Genomic DNA, 20,863 nt, shown 5'->3' on the forward strand with positions numbered 1-20,863 from the left:
TGGCTGCTCTTCATGCTCGCTCATGCCCCTCTCAAACTCTTCCCACTTCTGCTCATAAAACTCACCGCACGCTCCATCCCAGTGTTGTTCACTTTCCATTTTTACGGGATTTCTCCTTTTTTTACTGACAATAAAAAATTCGATGACACGCCTCGGGTCCGAGGAGGACTCGCTACGATTTTACAATCAAGCGATTCGTCTAGTTTTTCTTCCGTTACGAAAGAATATAAGCGTTCATCGGTGTCTGTTTATTGGAAGACGCATTCTCGTTTGGACGAAATGAACCGAGAAATTTGGAGTTCGGAATGAATTTTAGGAGGAATTAAAAGAGCAGAGCGCCCCCCCGCCCGAAGAACCTCCGAGAGGCCGGCCTCCGCGGTTTGGAAAGCCGATTCGTCATTTCGTCTGTTTATACATTCGACGTTCGAGTGTGGAGATTAAATACGAGAGGTGCACGCGAGATGTTCTTGCGAATGCGAGAGGCGCCGCACACGCTCTCGCTATCATTGAAGCGAGTTACGATCTCCTCGGAGAATAAATTAATGGAAGGGAGAAGAAACGACGAGCGGAAGAATAACGCGGTGGGCCTGGCCAACGGCCTTTCGTATAAATATAAAACATCGGAAAATCGATTTCCTTTGAACAGGCCGAGCCCGTTTTTATCGGCACGATTACGTTATTGATTAAAAATATTTTTCTACAATCTCAACACCCCGATAATATGATAAATCCATTAAGGAGGGTGGATCGCGACGATACAATGTTACCATGCTAAACCATGTTAAAAATATGAAAAATTTCATGAAATTTGGCAAATGTATTATTCAAAAATATATAAGAGGATATAAATTTTTTTAGATTTTTCTACCACACAGCTCTCGAGTAAATGAACATTAAAGTTCACCTGCATAAGCATAGAGTTTACATATATTAAGAGACGTGGTAGCGGCTCGACGCCAAGTATTAAAAAGAAAAACTGCAGCGCAAAATAAAAGCCAGCGCGAGTCCTGCCGCTACTCTTATAACGCGAATATGCCGGTTTTATGACGTCACAGAATTTTCAAACGGCTCTCATAAACAAACCATTTTATGAAAGAACTTGAAAATTGGTGATGATTTTTTTTCGATTTTTCCCTTTCCATTGGTCTTTGTTGCAAGTAAATCCGTCCAGTCGATCCTGAGATATGTAACGTTAGTGATTTAAAATCCATCATTTCGGGAACTTTAAATTCTTAGAGACAGACGGGCGTAAGTTAAGCATGTTTACGTTTGGACTTTACAGTTATACATCTCGTGCATAAGAAGTTCGATTTAACGCTCAATTATGCGATAACCATGTGGCAAAAAAAATTGAAAAAAATTGTATTTGTGTACCTGATGCCAAAGAACGTTATGACGAAATTCGATGAAATTCTGATTATTTTGATTTCGTGATCCACCCTCCTTGAAGCGCTGCTCCGGAGCGGACCTGGAAAAAATCCAATTAACTAATTTTCATTATCATTTAAAATTTGTCTCGAAGGGGATTTTTTATGGGACGCACAAGAGCCGTTCCAAGGGGAACTGAAACATGTGACCAGTGAGTATACCGTTTACGAGAGAGAAATCGAGGCGCGGATCGTCTGAGACATTTCGTTTAATTAACCGACGAGACCACTGTGCTTCACTGGGCAGCGATTAATTCTCATTAAAATCTTGTGTCACCAGGCTACTAAGGTCTCACGATTTTTTCACCGATTCCGTTCAGATCTTCAGTCATCGCTCGTACTCCAATAGCCTTGGAAGTTGACTCAACTTCTCTCAAATTTATGACTCAATAATTAGATCAATTGCAGTGTGGAAAGTCCGATAAATTCATCGAGTCACTACGAACTCGAGAGTTTTCATCTTCCTACGAATTCTTGAATCCACTAAAGTAGCGAGTTACCCTTATTTCTTTTTTAAACACATTCATTTAAGGATATATTGCACAGGCGATACAATGTTGCCATGCTAAACCATGCTAAAAACATAAAAAAATTCAATATGATCAGAATTTAATAAAATTTGGTGAACATATTCTTTAGTGCCAAATTTGACAATACAAATTTTTTAAGATTTTTCTTCTGTACAGTTATCGAGCAATTGATCACTAAAGTTCACGTGTATAAGCATAGCGTTTCCATATATATAGGTATACATTCCGGGCATAAGAAATCTGCTTTAATGCGTAATTACTCGATAACTAAGCAGAAGAAAATTTTGAAAAAATTTGTGTCTTCGCACTTGATGTTGAAGAACATTATCACCAAATTTGATCAATTTCTAATTATTTCGACTTTTGTATCATTCACCCTTAAACGATATGACATCGATACTTCTATGGAAACTTATCCGCCTCCTGATGATTTTATGAAAGACATCGATTCATCTCTTCCAAAGTCTGTTCGTTCGTTTTTCAGTGAAATAATAGGAATAAAAATAAGAAGTGGATATTCAAAATGAATTTGTCATTGATTCTTTTGCTAATGACTTGGACATGGGAGGAGGAAGCTCGCGAACCGTCGAAAATCGCCCTTCCTGTTTCAAACAAAGAAAATTGTATTAAATCTATCGTCAACACTTGAAATTGGTGAGGTCAAGTTTTCATTATTATGATGCGATACTAATTTGTGAATCGCGACTCAAATCGCGTAAGTGATGATGAAAATTTTCATGTCTTTGTCAAACAATTTGTCAAAATGTTTTGATCGCTCAAACTTTTCTCTATGAATATTATGGCTACTGTGTTTATTATAAAATTCTTCGATTACACCTTTTTTTGGCATGCTCGTATCATCATCACGGATTTTTTTACCTGACGGCAACTTTCATTGGGCAGTAACTCATCAACTATTGATTTTACAAAAAAAAGTTTCAGACAAAAGTTGCAGAGAATTGAATGCTCTACAACTTTGATCCCTACATTTTTTTCGGATTTTCAAAAATTCTCGAGATATTTTCCAAAAACGAAATTTGGTTTTTTCAATCGACTAGATCTCGAAAAATATTAACAATAGAGAAATAAGTTTTTATAAAAAAAGACGGGAAATTTCATTCCCTACAAAAAAAGTCCCTACCATATTTAGCGTGAAACTCACAGTTTTCGAGATATTTGCAAAAAAGCGTTTTTCAAGATGGTTGCTACACCTCGCGGTTTCGGGTCACGGAAAATTGGTTTTATACTTAGAGGGGGCACCCTGCCACAACCAAACGAAAAATCAATTATCAGGATTTTTTGTTCAACGCAAGTTCAAAAATCCTCGATTCAAAAATTCAAGACTCGTATTCGTCGTAACTATATTGACCTCGCAAAACGTATTAGATTCTCACGTAGAATCGGGTCCCGTGAAATGCGGAGACACGCGTAGTTGCCAGCAGGGGGGTCGAGGCGTCCACCGTCGTAATATGGTGAGCCCACAACAGCGAGAGAGAGAAAGAGAGCGGGCCGGGGGAGGGGAGGGGAGAGTTTGCGTCAATACGTGTACGCGAAGGACTGAAAGTGCGTGCTATCGATTACCGGACTAGGAGAAACGAGGGGGCGAACCACCGCGAAGTGCGGAAACTTTGCACGAGAGACCGCAAGCCCTTGCGGGGCAGCACCGTCCTCGGCCCTTTGCCCTGACTCACGGTTGGAAAGCGACGCACAAATGTTTTTGACAGGCAAAAATATTTTGGCACTTTAGCAAAAAGTTTCATTGAATCGTCCTTTCAAAGGGATTCGGAAAGTTCTACTGCTGCGGGAGTCGCATCTAAAAATGGACTCAGCAAAATCCTCGACGAGAATGAGGGTTTCGTGTTGTCAGAAAATATCCGATGCAGGAAAACCCGGCTTTTGATAGATCGACCGAGACACCGAGGATCGAACCGAGCGAATCGAAGTGGAACGCATTCATCGATAATCCACTGTCAATCGGGAGCTCCAGTGAAATTCTCAACAATGTGAATTCTAGGATCCTCATTTTGACGCATACACATGTCGATATTCGAAGAAACGAACGAAACGAGAAACCGGAGCGTAAATGGACTGCCAATCAACCGATTATTCGACAATAATTCATGCGGAGTCTCACATTGTTCGTGAAAATGTGATATTTAGGCCAATTGAGGGGGTCAGAAGCACCAAACGAGGCAAGGGATAGCCACAAAACCGGAGAGATCATATCCATTGTTCGATCTTCGTTCAGCCCCTTCTCGCCGCTCGCTCAAATATCCAACACGATCCCAGATTAGAGCAAATATGGGTGTTGCATTATGGCCACACATTAATGCGCACGCACCATTCGTAATACGAAAAATATTCATATTCACATGCATTCTCAGTGTGCTGAGCATGTTTGCTTTTCTCTTCTCTCCCCCCCGAGTTCGTCTCTTTTTTCGTGCATCCAACCCCAAAGGAGGAGCCATATGCTCTCATGTAAAGCGTAAATCACAGCGTGCAATATTCTTGGGGATAAAATAGGAAAAAATGTAGTGCTGTACATCACTTTAATGGCTCGGAGTTTTACACGAGGATGAGCACATTAACGAGGAATTATGTTTATAGTCGATCTTGGCACGAAGTCAAATGATTTAGTGTCAGTTCCGCATCGAAAATGTGTTTCCAAATGTTCTGAAAAAATGTTCTGCAACGATCGATGCTGCTTCTCCACTTTGTCGAGCCGCGCGCTTTCACGTTCTTTGGCGGGTTGAGTAAACTTTTTCGAACCTCCTGCCAAAGTCAGTGATGTTGGGTTCATTCAACGATTCTTTCGAAGAAGGTGACTAATCACAAGTCGTTTCTCGACTCAAGTGTGATATTTGAAAGCTGGGATTACGAGTTTTTTTTGAGATGCTCAATGGTACGAAGGACAAAGTTCGAATGGATCCAAGTAGAAAGTCGGTGTGATTTTTTTCCATTTCGTAAAGCACACTCGCATCTCGGTCCGCCCGCGCGTTCGTACTGCTCGTACACGTGTATGTAGTTTGCAAAGAGCGAGCCAACTAGCTCGGGGCTGTTGGATCACTTTGGTAAAGAGGATGACTAGACGGCATTGAGTACAAAAGTTTGTGTCTCGAGTCTCGAGGAGAACGGGAAGACAGTTCGACGATAAAATTGTCAAGAGTTTTCTCTTTTCAATTTCTCCTTTCATTTGGCCAAAAACCCCTTTCGTTTCGTTCTCGGGTTAACGTTCCGCTTCAAAAATAATCCTCGAAAATTCCCTCGTTTCCTCTTCCTCGTATGTTCCTCGGACTCTTTCTGATTATCAGAGCAGAAATAGAACACCGGCGGCACGAATTTGATCGAACAATGGCCGAGAAGGTGGCAATTTTTCATGCTCCTTAACCGTTCCTGAACACACTTTATTCGATTTATTCGAATTAAAGTAATTTAATTTATCGAGGAGCGTGACCATCCCAGGCATGATATTCCGATTCGTGGGTCAACCAAATGGATATTCTGACGTATGTTATCACACACATGTGAGGCTGCGCGCATCATCTCGAAGATTGCTATCTCTCTGTACAACTTGCAACGGCTGACTGGCTGAGCTCGTCATCACGAACGTCGAGAAAATGACTCAACATTGTCGGATGCGTAGACGAGCGCCGAAGACCGCAAGTCTAAACGAAAATAAATGAAAAACAAAAGCAAACGGAAAGAGATACACTCGAGAAAGCATCTCGAGCCCTCGAGTAACGACTTGAAATGAAGCCCTCAACGACGAATATGAAAAACAAATGAAACGGTTCGAACGTACCGTGAGATCGAAAATCGTCCCGGGGGGATGGACGACTTCTTTCAAAATACGTTTTCAGCACGCGGAGCTTCAACGAAGTCTGGAGGCTCGAAAATTTACTTTTTTTAGCTGAAGAGAAAGAAGCTCTTGATAAACAATAAAACTGCTCGTCGTGTAATACGAGAAACCGGCACGCAGTGAGCACTCCCGGATGGCTTCAAGTCCAAAGTTGTAAAGTTCAATCGGAGTATTAGTAGTTCGTGCACAAAAGATTCTGCTGGGGGACGCGACCGAATAGAATTCCGTTCACGAGATGGAATTCCTTTTGCTCGGTACTCGCACGGATATAGTTATATCTAGGGATATAATTCCGCAGGAGAACGCACGTGATCCTTTGGTTCAGATTCTAATTCCCATTTTTCTTTTTTTTTTTGCACTCAGCTGCTCGCGCGTGCGAGGGGACGAGATTTTCTAGTCTTTTCTCAACAATGCCATCAGGAAGGAGGGGAACTTCTAGCTCGGAGCTTTTCTCTTCAGATTTTTTGTGTCCTTTATAATGTGCGTCACGAGAGTGTCTGACACTCCGTTTCAGAGTTTTTCTGCTTCCTTTTAAGGGTGAATGATACAAAAGTCGAAATAATTATAAATTGATCAAATTTGGTGATAATGTTCTTCAACATCAAGTGCGAAGACACAAATTTTTTCCAAAATTTTCTTCTGTTTAGTTATCAAGTAATTACGCATTAAAGCAGATTTCTTATGCCCAGAATGTATATATGGAAAGGCTATGCTTATACACGTGAACTTTAGTGATCAATTACTCGATAACTGTACAGAAGAAAAATCTTAAAAAATTTGTATTGTCAAATTTGGCACTAAAGAATATGTTCACCAAATTTTATAAAATTCTGATCATTTTGAATTTTTTTATGTTTTTAGCATGGTTTAGCATGGCAACATTGTATCGCCTGTGCAATATATCCTTAATTCTTATGCTCGGGAGAAAGCTTTCTTGTTAAACGATTTTATGTTGACTTTATTTAGGTTATTCTACAGCTGAATTCGAGGGCTGAAAGTGGGATAAAATGGTGGAAAAATTCAACGAAGTAGCCCGCCGTGCACCGGTGCAAATTTGCACCGACGAAATTTCAGTAAATTTCGAGATCGAAAAACTTTCATCGAGAGCTTCAGAATTCCTTTCTTCAACTTGGCCATTCTTTTACAATGAAACTTGATTTTTTAGTTCTTTTTTTTAAATGATCTTTTTAAGTAAAAGCTTCTCAAAGCTTTTTCAATTGTGAGAAAAAAGCTTTGATAAGTCCAAGCGGAAATTGTGGACCACTTGTAAGAGGCCAAAAAAACGGTCTAAGCGCAAAAGGTGACAATTGGAATTCTCAGAAGAGGTTCGTCCGGAAGTATTCTCCGGAGGATTCTTCATTTATTTAAAATAAATACTCGCTGGATGGAATTCGATTACGGGGCATGACGCTACTGCTTCCGAGGGCGTTTTGCTTCGCCGGTTCTCCGGCGTAAGACACGCCGAGCAAGGCGAGTCTCGTTACTTTCGAATCTCGCGAGTCTGTAAAGAACGAAAGAGTGGAAAAGGACGGTAAGGGAGAAGTCAACGAGCCCGATCGTTAAAGAATTCTGTCTCGTCATTATTAGATCGAAGAGAGAAGTAAAAATAGAGAAACGACGGAGGGGGAGAGAACGAGCGAAACGAGATCTTCTTATTGACCAAGATCAGCTACGGCTGTAATCGTTCCCCCCGAGCACGAGTGCGCAGCTCTTGCACTCTCGTTATCCGATCGCTTGCCAATCGGTTATCTCGTCCCCCTTCCCATCTTCCTCTCTTTCTCGCTCTCCGTACGAAGAAGCCAACAGACCAGAAAATTGCGTTTTTCCTACCCGACCATCCTCGTTTCCGGCCAGACCACCTGCACCACTTCGCTGTATGCTTAAGCGCCTCGGTTTTGGAAAAAACTCAAGACCCAACGACCAGGGCGAGAAATGATTTTTCAACTTAGCCCCTTCGCTCAGATCGAGACCGATCGCTTCTGTTCTCTGGCTTTCAGAGCAGCCAATGTTCCCTGACGAAAGATCGAACGGACGGGCCCGCGCGACCGTTACAAACGCTACTCCAATTTTCATCTCGAGCAGAGAGACGATCGAGGATTGTAGAGAGGAGAAAAAAGTTGAACAGTGTAAAGCAAAGGAATGAGGAAAATACGAGGGTCGAGAAGAAATCGGAAGCACAAATGGGAGAACACAGTTTTAGAAAAGAAACTGAAAAATCGGTTCGAAAATCGACACCCTCCCGTGGAAACCCGAGGGCAAATGAAGCTTCGTTTTGTATCGATCAATCGTCGCATCCACGAGCAATATCCCGCGTGTTAATTGAACCGGAAATGGCGCGAGTGGCAAAGAAAGAAAAGAAAGACTCGATGACGTATCGCGGGGAACCGACACGCGCAACCGGAAGCGAGAAGTGCTCGAGTTTAATTCGACGTCACCTGCGATTATCTGGCCCCCGCGTCCCAGAACGGTCAGCAAAGTAGCCTCGCATTAGCAGAGAAAATGTGAGGGAGTGAGGAGAGAAAGATAAAAAGAAAAAGGGCTCGTCTGCTTTTGATTACTCGGCTACTAAAATTACAGAACTGTGACGCGGCACTATTGTTTGTTGGGCTTCCTCAACCTCGTGTATTTATCGTTGATCAACCGCTGAGTTACAAAAGAGCTTCGCCCGCCCCGGCTTCTCAGCCCAATTTCGTTTCATACGCCCTTTCATTCGAGTTTTTTCTCCTCTTCTCATTCTCTCAACGTGGCTCAACGAACACATAGAACATGGCCACACGCTCGTGGGATGTGCTCAACGTTTCCGGTTGCAACGTTTCTTCAAAAATTCCGGAACACCTTCCTTTCCGGTATTCAGGGGCTTCCCCGGTCCACCCGAGGACACGCTTCGATAATCTGCGAAATATATCGCCACAGTTATAAATGATCAAAAGAAAAATGTTTCTTGTCGATTCGCCATGAAATTGGGCCCATACTGGGTTTCTCGTCGGCCGAAAGTTTATAATTCCGTTCTGGAGCTTCACCACGGTCCTGAAAGTTATTTCCCCGGGGTCTAAACTATACCGACTCGAAATTCTTGCAGTTTTTGAAATCCTCACGTTCACTCCGGTGGCGGGGACAGTTGAACGATAAAAATGGTAAAAAGCGTTTGGAGTCTTGCGCGAGATATTAATTTTTCGACCTTCGTCCGTAAAGGCGTACGTAAATATTACAATTTTTCACTTTCCGTACCTCAAACGATCAAATTTTTCGATTTTGAATAAAAAACCAGAAAAACGATTTGGCCGGACGAGTTTTTTCAATTTTAAGAGAATTCTAAGATTTAAGAATTTAAAGAATAAATCGCTCGAAAGAGTTTTGTCGAACTTGTCGAAGAGCTTGAATTGAAAAAGAGCAGAAAAAATAAATGCTTCACCCTCGAATACGTAATGAGACGATGGTGAGGCACGTTCGTGTTAAAAATTGATGAAACGAATATTCCATGATGGGAAATTCGTCAGAGAGGGACTTGTCCAAATCATAAAAATGATTAATCGATCTTTCACGATTCAGAGACACGGGATATTATGATGCCCTCACAAAAGGTTGTTTCGTTTCGACTGATTGCTTCTGTTGTGATAAATTGTTTCCACATGACTTGGATTATTTTTCCTCGGCTGGTATATTTTGGTACGGTACACGTACTTGAATTAGTAATTGTGAAGGATTGTTTGGGGTCCGAGTATTTTTGAGAGAACAAATGTCAGTTCTATAATTAGCGAGGGGAAAAAAAAACAAGCAGAGAGATTCTGTACTTAACAATTATTTTTCTCTCTCCCAGCCAGCATCATATTAACGAAGGATTCATATTTCTGCACGAACTTCGACGATTTATTCCTCCTCGGCAATGAACCTTTAAAGATAATCATTCAACCACACTTCGCAACGTTCGGGTCCAACGAAATGATCGGAAAACTCTCCAACAATACCAGTAATTCTCCAATTCTGTTACCTGCCTAATTTTCAATTTGAAATAAAAAATTGGTGAATTGCAAATGTTATTTTCCTTCGTTTCGTTGGACCTCAACGTCGCAAACTTCAGCGTCGTATCCTTTACGATTCATCGAAGCCCTTGCTCACTCGACTTATTCCATGTTTTCTCGAGAAATGAAAATGCTCAAAGATTTAAAAAATTCCATTTCTTTGCAGTTGAAGCGGTTTTTTTTATCGTTTCATTATTTATAGTTCAAGTTTTTTTCTTTAAATTGGAGTCAATCGAGAAATCTCAGCGGAGTATCTTTTCGTTCGTTTCATTGCACTTCAGTGTACGAACTTGGATGCATATATTTACAAACTCTAATTTGACCGTTTGCTCATCCACCCACTCATGGGCCAAATCCATCCCGAGCTCTCGTGTCGAGACTCTCGAAACGAAACTCGCCAGAAATGAACTCGTAAACAACGTCATTGATTCGATTATAAAATAAACGTATTTCATGGGGTTCTTGAGATTCTTGGCGTTCGTCGCAAATTCTTAAAAATCTTCGAAAACGTTTGTACCACGAAAAGTATGAAACGGAAGGTTCGAATCTAAATATAGAACGAGGCACGGGCCACGGTCTCGACCCCTCTCGAGACAAGACACACGACGAGGGCACGACCCGAGTACGTACATACGAACTCTTGCATCCTCACGTGCGTGCGCCTTACCATCTCCATTGTGGGATGATCAACGCCCGTGCGTTTAATCACGATATGGACGCTCTGGTAACTTCATAAGCACCCATGAATCAATGTACTATGTTTGAACCAGAGGAAGGGAAAAAAGAAGGCAGCTCATGGCGTTCGAAACGACGTTACACCTTAAATAAAGTCACGAATAATGTTAATGAAATTTTGGAGATCATGCGTTACTTGTGCGATTAAAAAAACAACTGAACTTTTTTGCTCTTTCGATGATGGAAGAAACGATTAAAATTTATTCTCGCAATCATTAAAATCATGTGTAACTTATTTGCTGAGATTGATTCATTTTTAATATAATGATAAAATACTTTCGTAGTAAAATCGTCGAGCAAAATGTGACAGCAACCATTTTTTATTTATTTGCGTACTCGTATCTATATTTTAATAACCAGCTGGCTCATGATGCTGTCAAACCTTCCACCGTTTGTGTCATTATTACTCGTTAGCCTCAAATAAGTGTTTTTCTTTTTCCATTTTTCCAAAGTCATTTTCACCGGTAACAAGGCTTTCTCGAGACATCATTGATATCTAAAAACATTATATTTTCTTATTCTCGTTTTTGGCTCTTCAAAGTTGGGAGGATCCTGTTTCATTAAATCCAAAGGCTTAAAAAATGTGATTTTCGTTAATTGTTTTCTCGAGGACTAGACGGTAGATTCTGGATTCATTCTGGGAGTGGATGCACGTTGTGTGTTTCTAGCATATTTCCAAATTTCAACTCTCAAAGCTGGAATTTTCGATTTCCATTAGATTCGCGGAACTCCCTTAAAAGAGGAAGAAATAAGGGATCGAGGAATTCGGTTAGAAACTCTCGAATCTCTAAAAAGTATTGAAATCGAGTTCCATTCTCAACTATGATTCGTAGCATCTTCGGCTATAATTGAACCAAATTTTTTTTGCATCAACAAATTCAATGAGAACGAAAACTCATTGAAAACAAAAAATTGTGTCAAATCAGACATTTTTTCTTAGTGTATGCCGTGGTATTTGATTGAGTGTTGTGATTTAAACGAAATTTTTGTTTTTCAATGATGAAAACTCGGTGCATTCTGAACTCGCTATCGAGAATATCGTTCGAGAAGAACAGCCCTCCTCATCATTTTATAAATATCTTTTTTTATCGACGTTTATTTTCATGTTTATGACCGAGCTGTCATTTTTCATCCAAACGAATGTTTATCATTTCGCTGTCGGCGTATAGAAAATATTTTTTTTTTTTTCGTATTTTTTAAAACTTTTGACCGTTCTGTGACAGCGAAGCTGTTGTTGGAACTTTGCTTCTGTTTTTTCCGATTAATTTTGTACCGCGTGGGAGATTTTCATTGGATTCGTGAAAACGAGCATTACGAAGCCATTATCGAGAGAGAAATCAAATAAATATTACTTCCATGAGGAATTTAAAGGATCGCGAAGAAGAAAGGAAGTGTGGAAAATAAAATTTAAATAGCCAGACGGCGATTCATTCCGTCGAAATTCGCACGTTTCTAAAAATAATTAAGAGAAACCACGTGCCTGCTTGGCCGTCAAAAACTCGACTTTTCGCGGTGAATTCTCCCCGCGCACATATCCATTATCCACAAATATAATACACTCCGAAGTCTTTTAAAATTCGTTTCTTCTTCAAAAGGCTGGTTTTCACTCCTTGAATTTACACCCAACGACTCCAATTTTGCCTATTTTCATAAATAATCGTTCACGACCAGTTGAGATTTAATCGGAGCTGTCAGATGCGTTCAAGGGCTGGCTGTCATTCAAGCATTTCAGAGCAGAGGGAATAATTTCAAAAACACCCTTCGACATGTACTCTCAGCCCTTCAGAATATTTGTCACCAAATATGAAGAAAAAACTGCTCACTATTTTATCGGTATCACGAAAAATTGAAATGAAGAAAATCTGCGAATCATTGACGAATAATACGAACGAGTGTTAATTACAGTTTTTCTTTCTTCTTTCCAGGACGAGGAATCCAAAGCTGCGGAAGCTAGTGCCACGGAGACCGGAACTGGTGGTAAAGAAGCAGATCAAAATAATACGAGTGGCGAGAAACCGGCGACCCCGGCTAAGGATGGCAAAGAGAAGGAGGGACGCAAGGGAATTTTGAACGCGATCAGGCTGCCGCTCGTCTCAGTTTTTCCGCGTAAGAAGAAGGTGAGAAATCCCCGGCAATGATTCCGGAGAGTCTTGGATCCCTTCGAAGATTCGTTCGATGAAAAAATCGTGAAATTCTCTTACATCGATCGCGAGCGTATTCGTCAAAAGTACAAATGTCAAAGTCACATTTGGAAAATTCATTGATACGTTTTATATAATTCAGGAGCACCCGTGAGTTCGTTATAATCGTAGATAAAAAGCCGTTGCGTGTCCGGACTACGTAACAAGTACAGACCGTATCTTCGAAATTGGATTCTGAACCCTGAGGGTCAAAATGCTCCATGAATCTTGCTGTCTGTTCTGGCCCCACCCTCCCTCCTCTCGCTTATGTAACAAAAATCCTCATTTCCCGAGCAGACTAATCTCCTCAACGAGCACCCAATTTCCCAGAAGAAATACGTTGTTTTTTTTTTCTTTTTATTTGTTCGTCTCGGTTTTTAGGACTTCCGAACGAAAATGAATAATTTATCAGGCTCTTTCGGGTTGCAGGCTTCAATGTTCTTCGAGGTAACCGACGAAAATGTGCGAGGGGAATTTTCTTTTTATGCTTCGAGCGCCGTGTCGATTTCTCGTTCCAAGCATTTTTATCGCTGTCACAAATATCGAGAAACGACGAGATAAAACATCATTTCTGTCTACTTTACTTTCGCTTCTCTTCTCTTCGCCTCTGACACAGAAAATGACTTTCGTGTCGAAAAATGCCGAATTTTTCTGCCTGGAATCCTCCAATGAAGAAATAATATTCAGCGCACGATCGTGACGACGCTGAAGTTTGAACGTTGGAGTCCAACGAAACGAAGGGAAAAAAACATTTGTAATTCTCTCATTTTTTATTTCAGGAAGCATCGGCGCAGCTTGAAAAACTACGAATTGCAAATTCGGCAGGGAACGAAATTGGAGAGTTGCTGGAATTATTGGAGGATTTTTTTCCATCATTTCGTTGGACTCCAACGTTGCAAAGTTCAGCGTCACAGGATCGTGCGTTGAATGAAATCGATCGTTCCAGCGATACCGATTTACTGGACTCTTCTTATTTCATCTAATTATAAATCGATGAATTCGCTAATTATGAATAACGAATTACGGAGATTTCTCGTCGAGGCGTCTAGCTCGATCATCCAATTTTATTCACATCCGATAGCGGAGCGTCGCGAGGAGAGAAAGAAGGTGGAAAAAGAGCTTACGTAATCGAACCCTTTAGCCTGCGGCTGAAAGACCCTCCCCAGAGCCCCCCCCCCGGATGGTCACACCGCGAAGCCCTGTACGTGCAAAAACGAGGATCCAATACTTCGTCACGTAACACAAGTCTTCGCTACTTCCGTCTACCTTCCCTTCCCCGCCACCTCGATCGAGAGCTCTCGTTTTGTGTTCTCGCTACTTGAATTTTCGTTCATTCCCCTTTAGCTCCCTGCGATTTTCCCTCGCTGTGAGATACACTCTTCCGGACTGCTTCTTCTTTCCTTCTTCTCATTCTGACTCTCCGTTCTCCTCTTGTCTGTTGATGAACGAGGCATTTCATCTCGCTACTTTCCTGCTCTCAGGCTCCCAGGGGTGTGACGGAGACTCGCGTTTCCTCGCACCGTCGTTCTCCACGTTGCAGCATCATTTCGTGCGTCCTTTTTCGAATATTAAATGCGTAGCACAAGTAAAAAGAAATTACGAAGATCGCGAAAGTGCCTTTCCATTTCGAACGATTGCAAAAAATCACAAAAATTTTATTTCTTCACAAAATCCCCCAAAAATTTGTAGCTTGCAATCGCAATTCACGTCGGAAGTGTCGGCGATTTTATTTTGTCGAGGGAAAGCACTTTGCTCAGGGGCGGATTAAAAAACTGTGGATTCCAACAATGCCGATTTGAAGGCCGTCACTTCCGAACGCTCCTATCAGACCCTTTAGACGTTCCACCGGCCCTCGAGAAAGCCTCTTTTTTCTTCTTCGCCCCCCTGTGGTCTCGCGATGGAGATACGAGCATGTTCCTTCCTTCCTCTCTTTCGCCAGTGCGCCTTAGGGCGCAGGTGTAACACGCGTCGCTCACACGTTCTTACGTATCGAGGTGTGCGACTTTTTTTTTACTGCACTTTTTCCTAACAAGTATAACGCTCTTTGCACGGGAAAGACCGACGGGGTAACAAGAAGAGTCGGGGCTCTGTGCCAACGAGAGGTGTCACTTACAACCCGACTAGCAACCTCACTCGAAATCCTCCCAGGCTCGCATCTCGTCAGTTCGCTTTTGCTCCTCTAATCAAGAACCTCGTGGACTTTTGTCTTCCTTTCTCTATTTTAATAAATTTTTTATTTCTCACGGTCATTGGCTGGAAAGAGTTTTATTTAACCGGTTGACCGTCAACGATTCACGTACGAAAAAAAAATTGTGTCGATCTTGAAATTTCATCATATTCGTACAAAATTGTTCTGTGCGTGAACGGTGAATTTTCGGCCTTAAATTGGCGTCGCATAGCATCATTTTTGAGCACATTTGAACACTGTTCAGGTTGCAAAGTGAAAATTGAAAGGAAATGAGCAGCTTCGAGGACCCTCGAAATCAAATTTTCTTTATATCTTTGTAAATGTTTTCTTGAATAAGTTTTGGTGCGAAAAGCCGAAAAAATTGACCGGTTAACCGATCAATTTCAATGCCGCATTCCCCTTCATTTAGCGATCATTCAAAAGTTACACGACCGAGTTATTAAATGAACCGAAGGAACGTTGTCCCACAAGAATAGTCGCGGTGAAACAATAAAGTTTTGTGAAAATCAATTCGGTAGCATTTCTATCAATAGTGTTCTCGTCTCATTGGTTCTCAGCGAAGCTTGAAGTCGTAAAATATGACGAGGAAGCTTTAACAGCGATGGGGAAAAAAGGGATTTATATCAGTAGTTTCGTCGGTCACGGTTTGATCTCCGAGGTCAGCTTTTCTCCTCTGTTTTTTTTGTTGTATTTTGAGCCAGTGAATTTCAATTTTTACTCTCAATTTTGACCACTCGAGATTTTCTGGATGCCTTGTTGTTTCATTTACTACTTTATTTCTTTATTTAATTTGTTTTTATGATTTTTTTTAGGAGGGCGACCCGGAACTTGGGACCGCTGGAGCAGCGGGACTTGCGAGCTCCGAGACCCTCGACGACGGAACCGGTGAGAAGGCCGCCGCAGCCGCAGTCGGCGAAGACGGTATGGAGACCGTTCGTCTCGACGGAGACGCGAACGACGGTGCGGTCCCGCTTAAGCCACATCCGTTGGTCACTTTTATATCGGCTGCCCGACGAAATATCTTTGTCACTCGTAAGTTTATTTAAAAAATATAAAAAATTTATCATTATTTTTCTGTAAACTCATTTTGATAGTTCAGCTGGCATGTGGAAATTTTTTAATGGAAATAAAATTTACTTTATTAACGAATAAAACACCGAGCGACGACATAAGCATTCTTCGAATGATTTTAATAAAGAATTGATGAAAAAATGTCAATAATTCGTTGCATCGATTTTCAACAGTGACGGCGATATGCTTCCTCATCGTGCTGATAATAATAATATCGATTGCCTGCGCGGGACCGCGTCCATTGACATCGCAGCCGCTGAAGGATGGGAAATGGGTGGAGGCAGCGACGTCGTGTGGCCCGGTGCAAGGTGTTTTGGAGGACGGTGGTTTCGCGTTCCGTGGAATACCGTACGCGGTACCGCCGGTAAATAATTTCCGTTGGAGCGCAGCTCAGCCGATTCATCGTATAGAGCACTGTTGGAACGGAACATTTTTGGCGCACAATTCATCGGCGTCGTGTTGGCAGAGGGATATCTCGGGCAGGATCGAAGGGGACGAAGATTGTTTATATCTGGATCTGTATACGCCGGAAGTGAGATACGACACACCGGTGCCGGTGGTTGTGATGATAGGTGCGGAAACGTTGAGCGGTGGTTCGCCCGGAGCTATGCAACCATCGGCGAAACTAGCGCACGTACGTGACATGGTATTCGTGAGACCCAACTTCCGTCTTGGAGTATTTGGATTCTTGGCTGCGGAGCCGCTCTCTCGGGCTGCTCATCTTCCGACTTCCGGAAATTATGGTATTTCTGATATAATCGCTGTCCTCAAATGGGTGCAATTGAACATTCAACATTTCGGAGGCGATAAAAACGCCGTTACCGTTTGGGGTCATCGCGCCGGAGGTACACTCGTCACTACTCTTCTCGGCTCCCGTCAAGCCAAGCCTCTCTTCAAACGCGCTTGGATCTCGAGCAGCAGCGCCGTTCTACCGACCAAGCAATTGAATCACGCCGAAAAACTCGCCGAGCCCTTCCTGCAATCCATCAAATGTCAGGATGTTTCTTGTCTCCGAAGCAAAAGCGCCGAAGAAATCATGGACGCCGTACCGTCTCATTGGTACGCGCCTGATTTCAATCTACCTGAACCCCGCGAAGCCACCCCTGCGGACAGCAAACACGAGTGGCTCGTCATCGATGGCGCTATCATTCAAGAAGACATTCGTCACACCTGGACCCGAAATCGCACCGCTTTGGTCGTCATGGGTACCACCGCTCAGGTCGGCACTCCCGCGAGATTCAGGGGAGCCAATGTCACCGTCGAAAGCTCTCGCATCGAAAAAATTGTCAAGGAATCCTTACTCGGTACCAACGGCGTTGCCGATGAAGCTTTGAGGTACGTTTTACGTTCAATTGTCTAACTCATTTTCGAGATTCTCTATAACCTGTCCACAGAGATTCTCTAGAACCAATCAACGTCTCAAACATTTCAGCAAATTTTATTTGGCACAACCAACCACATTCGGAAGTTGGAATATTTGTGACGTTAATGTTTCGAGAATATTTCGGATATTGTCCGGAAAAAAGTGCTAAAACACGGATTCAAATTTTCTGATTGGTGAAAATGATCAATTTATTTTTCAACTATTTGTGGAAAAAATTGGCACTCGTATACTTGTAATTCATCAGTAGTGGAAAAATAGACGATCTTAATGCTGAAGGCTGCTGTGTTTTTTTTTGACAGGCGATACAACGCGACTTTGAAGGGTCTGGCTTCTATGATTTCGGATATTCGAGTGATTTGTCCACTGTTGAACTTCACGGAGACAACGCCGTTCTACATAACGCAATCGAGAGGTGATGCAATCGCGGATGCGGACAGTGACGTTGCGGCGATTCTGAGTGCTTATATGGCCACGACGCCCGAAGAGAAGAGGCACGTTTCGGCGATACAACAGCTTTTTTACCACTTTGCATGGCACGGTAAAATTATGGACGCTGCGATCAAGCCCGGTCACAGAATAATATCCGTAGGTCAAGACCTGATTCCAGAGGTCGATCATCCGAATTGCGATTTCTGGATGAAAAAGAACATCGTACCAAAATATGCAAGATACGATTAAACCTTTGAAGCACTTTAAAGTAAAACAAATCCGTATAAACAACGTTTCTGGAATAACGACGATTTTTTTGAGCCACAATGTTTTTACCAAGCACGCAAAAGTTCGCTCCAAGTCGTAAAATCGTCGCATAGGCTTAAGAGCCTCAAAAGTGTCTCGACGTCCTATTTTTCCGTTCTCTTTTCAGTTACGCGCAAAAACAACAGTTCGCATGTCCCGTTAAAGACGCGGGAAACTCTTCTGTGTATGTGTATAAATGTGGAGTAAAATGTAATATATTGCGAATATAAGAAAGGGCGAGAGATAGAGAGAGAGAAATGGAAAAGGAGAGGGAGGAACGAATTAAACAAGCGCAAAACGAGGAAAAGAGGCAGTTATTTAGAATGGGATTAAAGTCGTGATAAAATGAAGATTAAAAAAATAGATGACGAACAAGCATAGATTTGACAAGTAGAAATGAAACGGAAGGAAACACAAAATGGCTTAACTTAAGAAAAATAGAAAAAATGAGATGAAGAACATGACAAGAGGGAGAGGAAAAAGAAGAGAAAATCGATTATCGAGGCAGTGCATATTCAATATATCACCCTATAAGTATACTTATAAACATATATATATTCTTATAAGAAGCGCGAAAAAGGCCCGTGATTCCGCAAGGAAAGAAATTTTCGGACTCGAAGGTTTTTTCAAGAAAAAGGAAATACTGCGAGAAACTTCATCTTCTCGATGAAATACCTTATTATTGATACTTCGAATAGAGGTTTATTGAAAAGATCTAAGCATACGAGTCATCACGCGCAATAAGACCCGTTTGCGGAAGGGAATCGGAGACGGAAATAATGAGAGCGAAATAGATGAAAAGAAATAAATATATGAAGTTATATGGAAAATTTCTACGACATGCCGTAGAGCAACACTGGATCAGTAATCCGGTTTGAAAGATTTGTAATATTGATTTCGAGCATAGCTTTTTACGATGCCATTCTCATCGATCACACTCTCATTAGTTTTTATACCTCACAAATACGTTTTTATCTTCGTTTACTTTCTTCACTTCATTTTTGATATTACTTTTAGATATTTTTGTTTTTAAGACGAGTTAGAAAGTAACGACGTTTCTTTCAAATGACAAAAAGGAACCTCGGGAGACTGACGCTCCGCTACTTAGTAAACCAATTTTATCAATTCATGGGTTCTGTTCTGCGCAGCCATCTCCGAGGAGACAAGTGGACGCTTGAAAAATAATATTATTTCTACTTTTTTCTTTCTCAAACAGACTGATACTGCCAAATTAAGTATTTCATAAGATACAATATTTTGGTCGTACGAGATAAATCTTTATATTTGTCTTTTCTTCGCTACTTTTTTCCCTATCGACTGACAATTTTTTATTTTTTATACGTTTTTCTAACGTAATAACGACGAAGAAATGGCCTTTTTTTTAATGACTTTTACGCATTTTCTATCCTTTTCGTACGATTGCGCCGTTTCAAATGAACGATTGTAGAAAACAAGACCTTAATGTTTAAAAATTCAGGTAAATCGACGTTAACGTCCGGTCCAAACACGTGCCGAATTTTCACCTTAACCGATAATAAACATACCGATTAGGTTTTTCACACACGACAAAAAAGAAGAGAAAAAAATACAAAATAATAATGAAGAAAAAAACGCCTTTAATGTTGCCACGTAATACGATCTCAATTATCGTATACACATTTCATCGATGTCATATAAGTATATATATTTATATATATATTTATATACATTTATACACGTTTAGATATCGTATATGTACATGAATATGCAATTGTCGAGCTAAGCCATTTTTTAAAATTGTTTTTATAAAGCGCGTTTCCACATTGTAAATCACGCCTTCCACCGTACATCATCTGAATTCGTATAATTATCGAAATTTGTGCTTTTATCACGATCCATAGTTATCTTTTTTTTTTCTTCTTTTTCTCTTACTTTATAATTTTCTTCCTCTTAATTTATTGTTCACGCGAAAAGTGATAAATTAGGTCTTACGAATAACTGTTTTTCCGTTAAGCGAAAAGTAGTTTTAATTCGTATAATTATTAGAATGTAGCATATCGTATTATATCGCCGTATAATGTTGATGATGACCGAGTGACGCAAAAACAAAAGCAACACACAAAGAACAGAGAGCACGAGAAAAAGCACGCTGATGATTATTGAGGAAAATGGTCCAAATTATATTCACATAATTTTTACGAATTTTTTCACTGAAGGGTTTGCCCAAAACTTTTGTAAAAACCCCAATATTTTTTGGCCATTTGTGATAAAATAGCACTCTTGTAAACATATTTATATTTACTTATGTAAATATAAATATTGGTAATGTGTATTATATATAAAGATATGGTTTATGGGTTTTACTTGACCGAATATCTCGTTGGGACTGTATCGATCATTCCTTTCGTTATTATATCGCACGAATGATAGATAGCCTACGTTCGTGGCTCATCTATATTCGTATAATAAATAGACAATGCTGAGTTTGCCTTTTCCCAAAAAGATTTCGGCAAAGGAATCCCATGCATATTAGTTTGAAGATACGGATAACCAGCTGTCCATGTCACAATTGAATTTCGCATTTAACACTTTGATTCGTATCTATTCAGTCACACTCAGTTCTCATTGTGCTAAATCCATCTTCATTGTAACAACTGTACCGTCAATAAAATCGTATAATCCAATAAAATATGTGATTTTTTAAAAATAGATTCCCGTCATTGCTTCGTTTTTATACTCCTTTTTTTATGTTTTGA

The 20,863-nt window shown here is 40.9% G+C and overlaps 1 protein-coding gene across 2 annotated transcripts in view; it reads left to right on the top strand.

Moving 5' to 3' along the window:
- Positions 1 to 20,796, top strand: part of Nrt (Neurotactin) — a 37,687-nt gene extending 16,891 nt beyond the window's left edge. The window contains exons 3-6 of one of the 2 annotated variants that reach the window (XM_043411127.1): positions 12,496 to 12,687; positions 15,751 to 15,970; positions 16,183 to 17,344; positions 17,693 to 20,796. In XM_043411127.1, coding sequence (XP_043267062.1) covers positions 12,496 to 12,687; positions 15,751 to 15,970; positions 16,183 to 17,344; positions 17,693 to 18,071 — 1,953 coding nt within the window. In that variant the 3' untranslated portion in view covers positions 18,072 to 20,796. Of the gene's footprint in view, positions 1 to 12,495; positions 12,688 to 14,789; positions 15,597 to 15,750; positions 15,971 to 16,182; positions 17,345 to 17,692 lie in introns of those variants that run through there. The other variant, XM_043411128.1, reaches the window with a different exon arrangement.
- Positions 20,797 to 20,863: the final 67 nt, after the last annotated feature.

This window comes from Venturia canescens, chromosome 2, assembly GCF_019457755.1.
Source record: "Venturia canescens isolate UGA chromosome 2, ASM1945775v1, whole genome shotgun sequence".
Lineage (NCBI taxonomy): Eukaryota > Metazoa > Arthropoda > Insecta > Hymenoptera > Ichneumonidae > Venturia > Venturia canescens.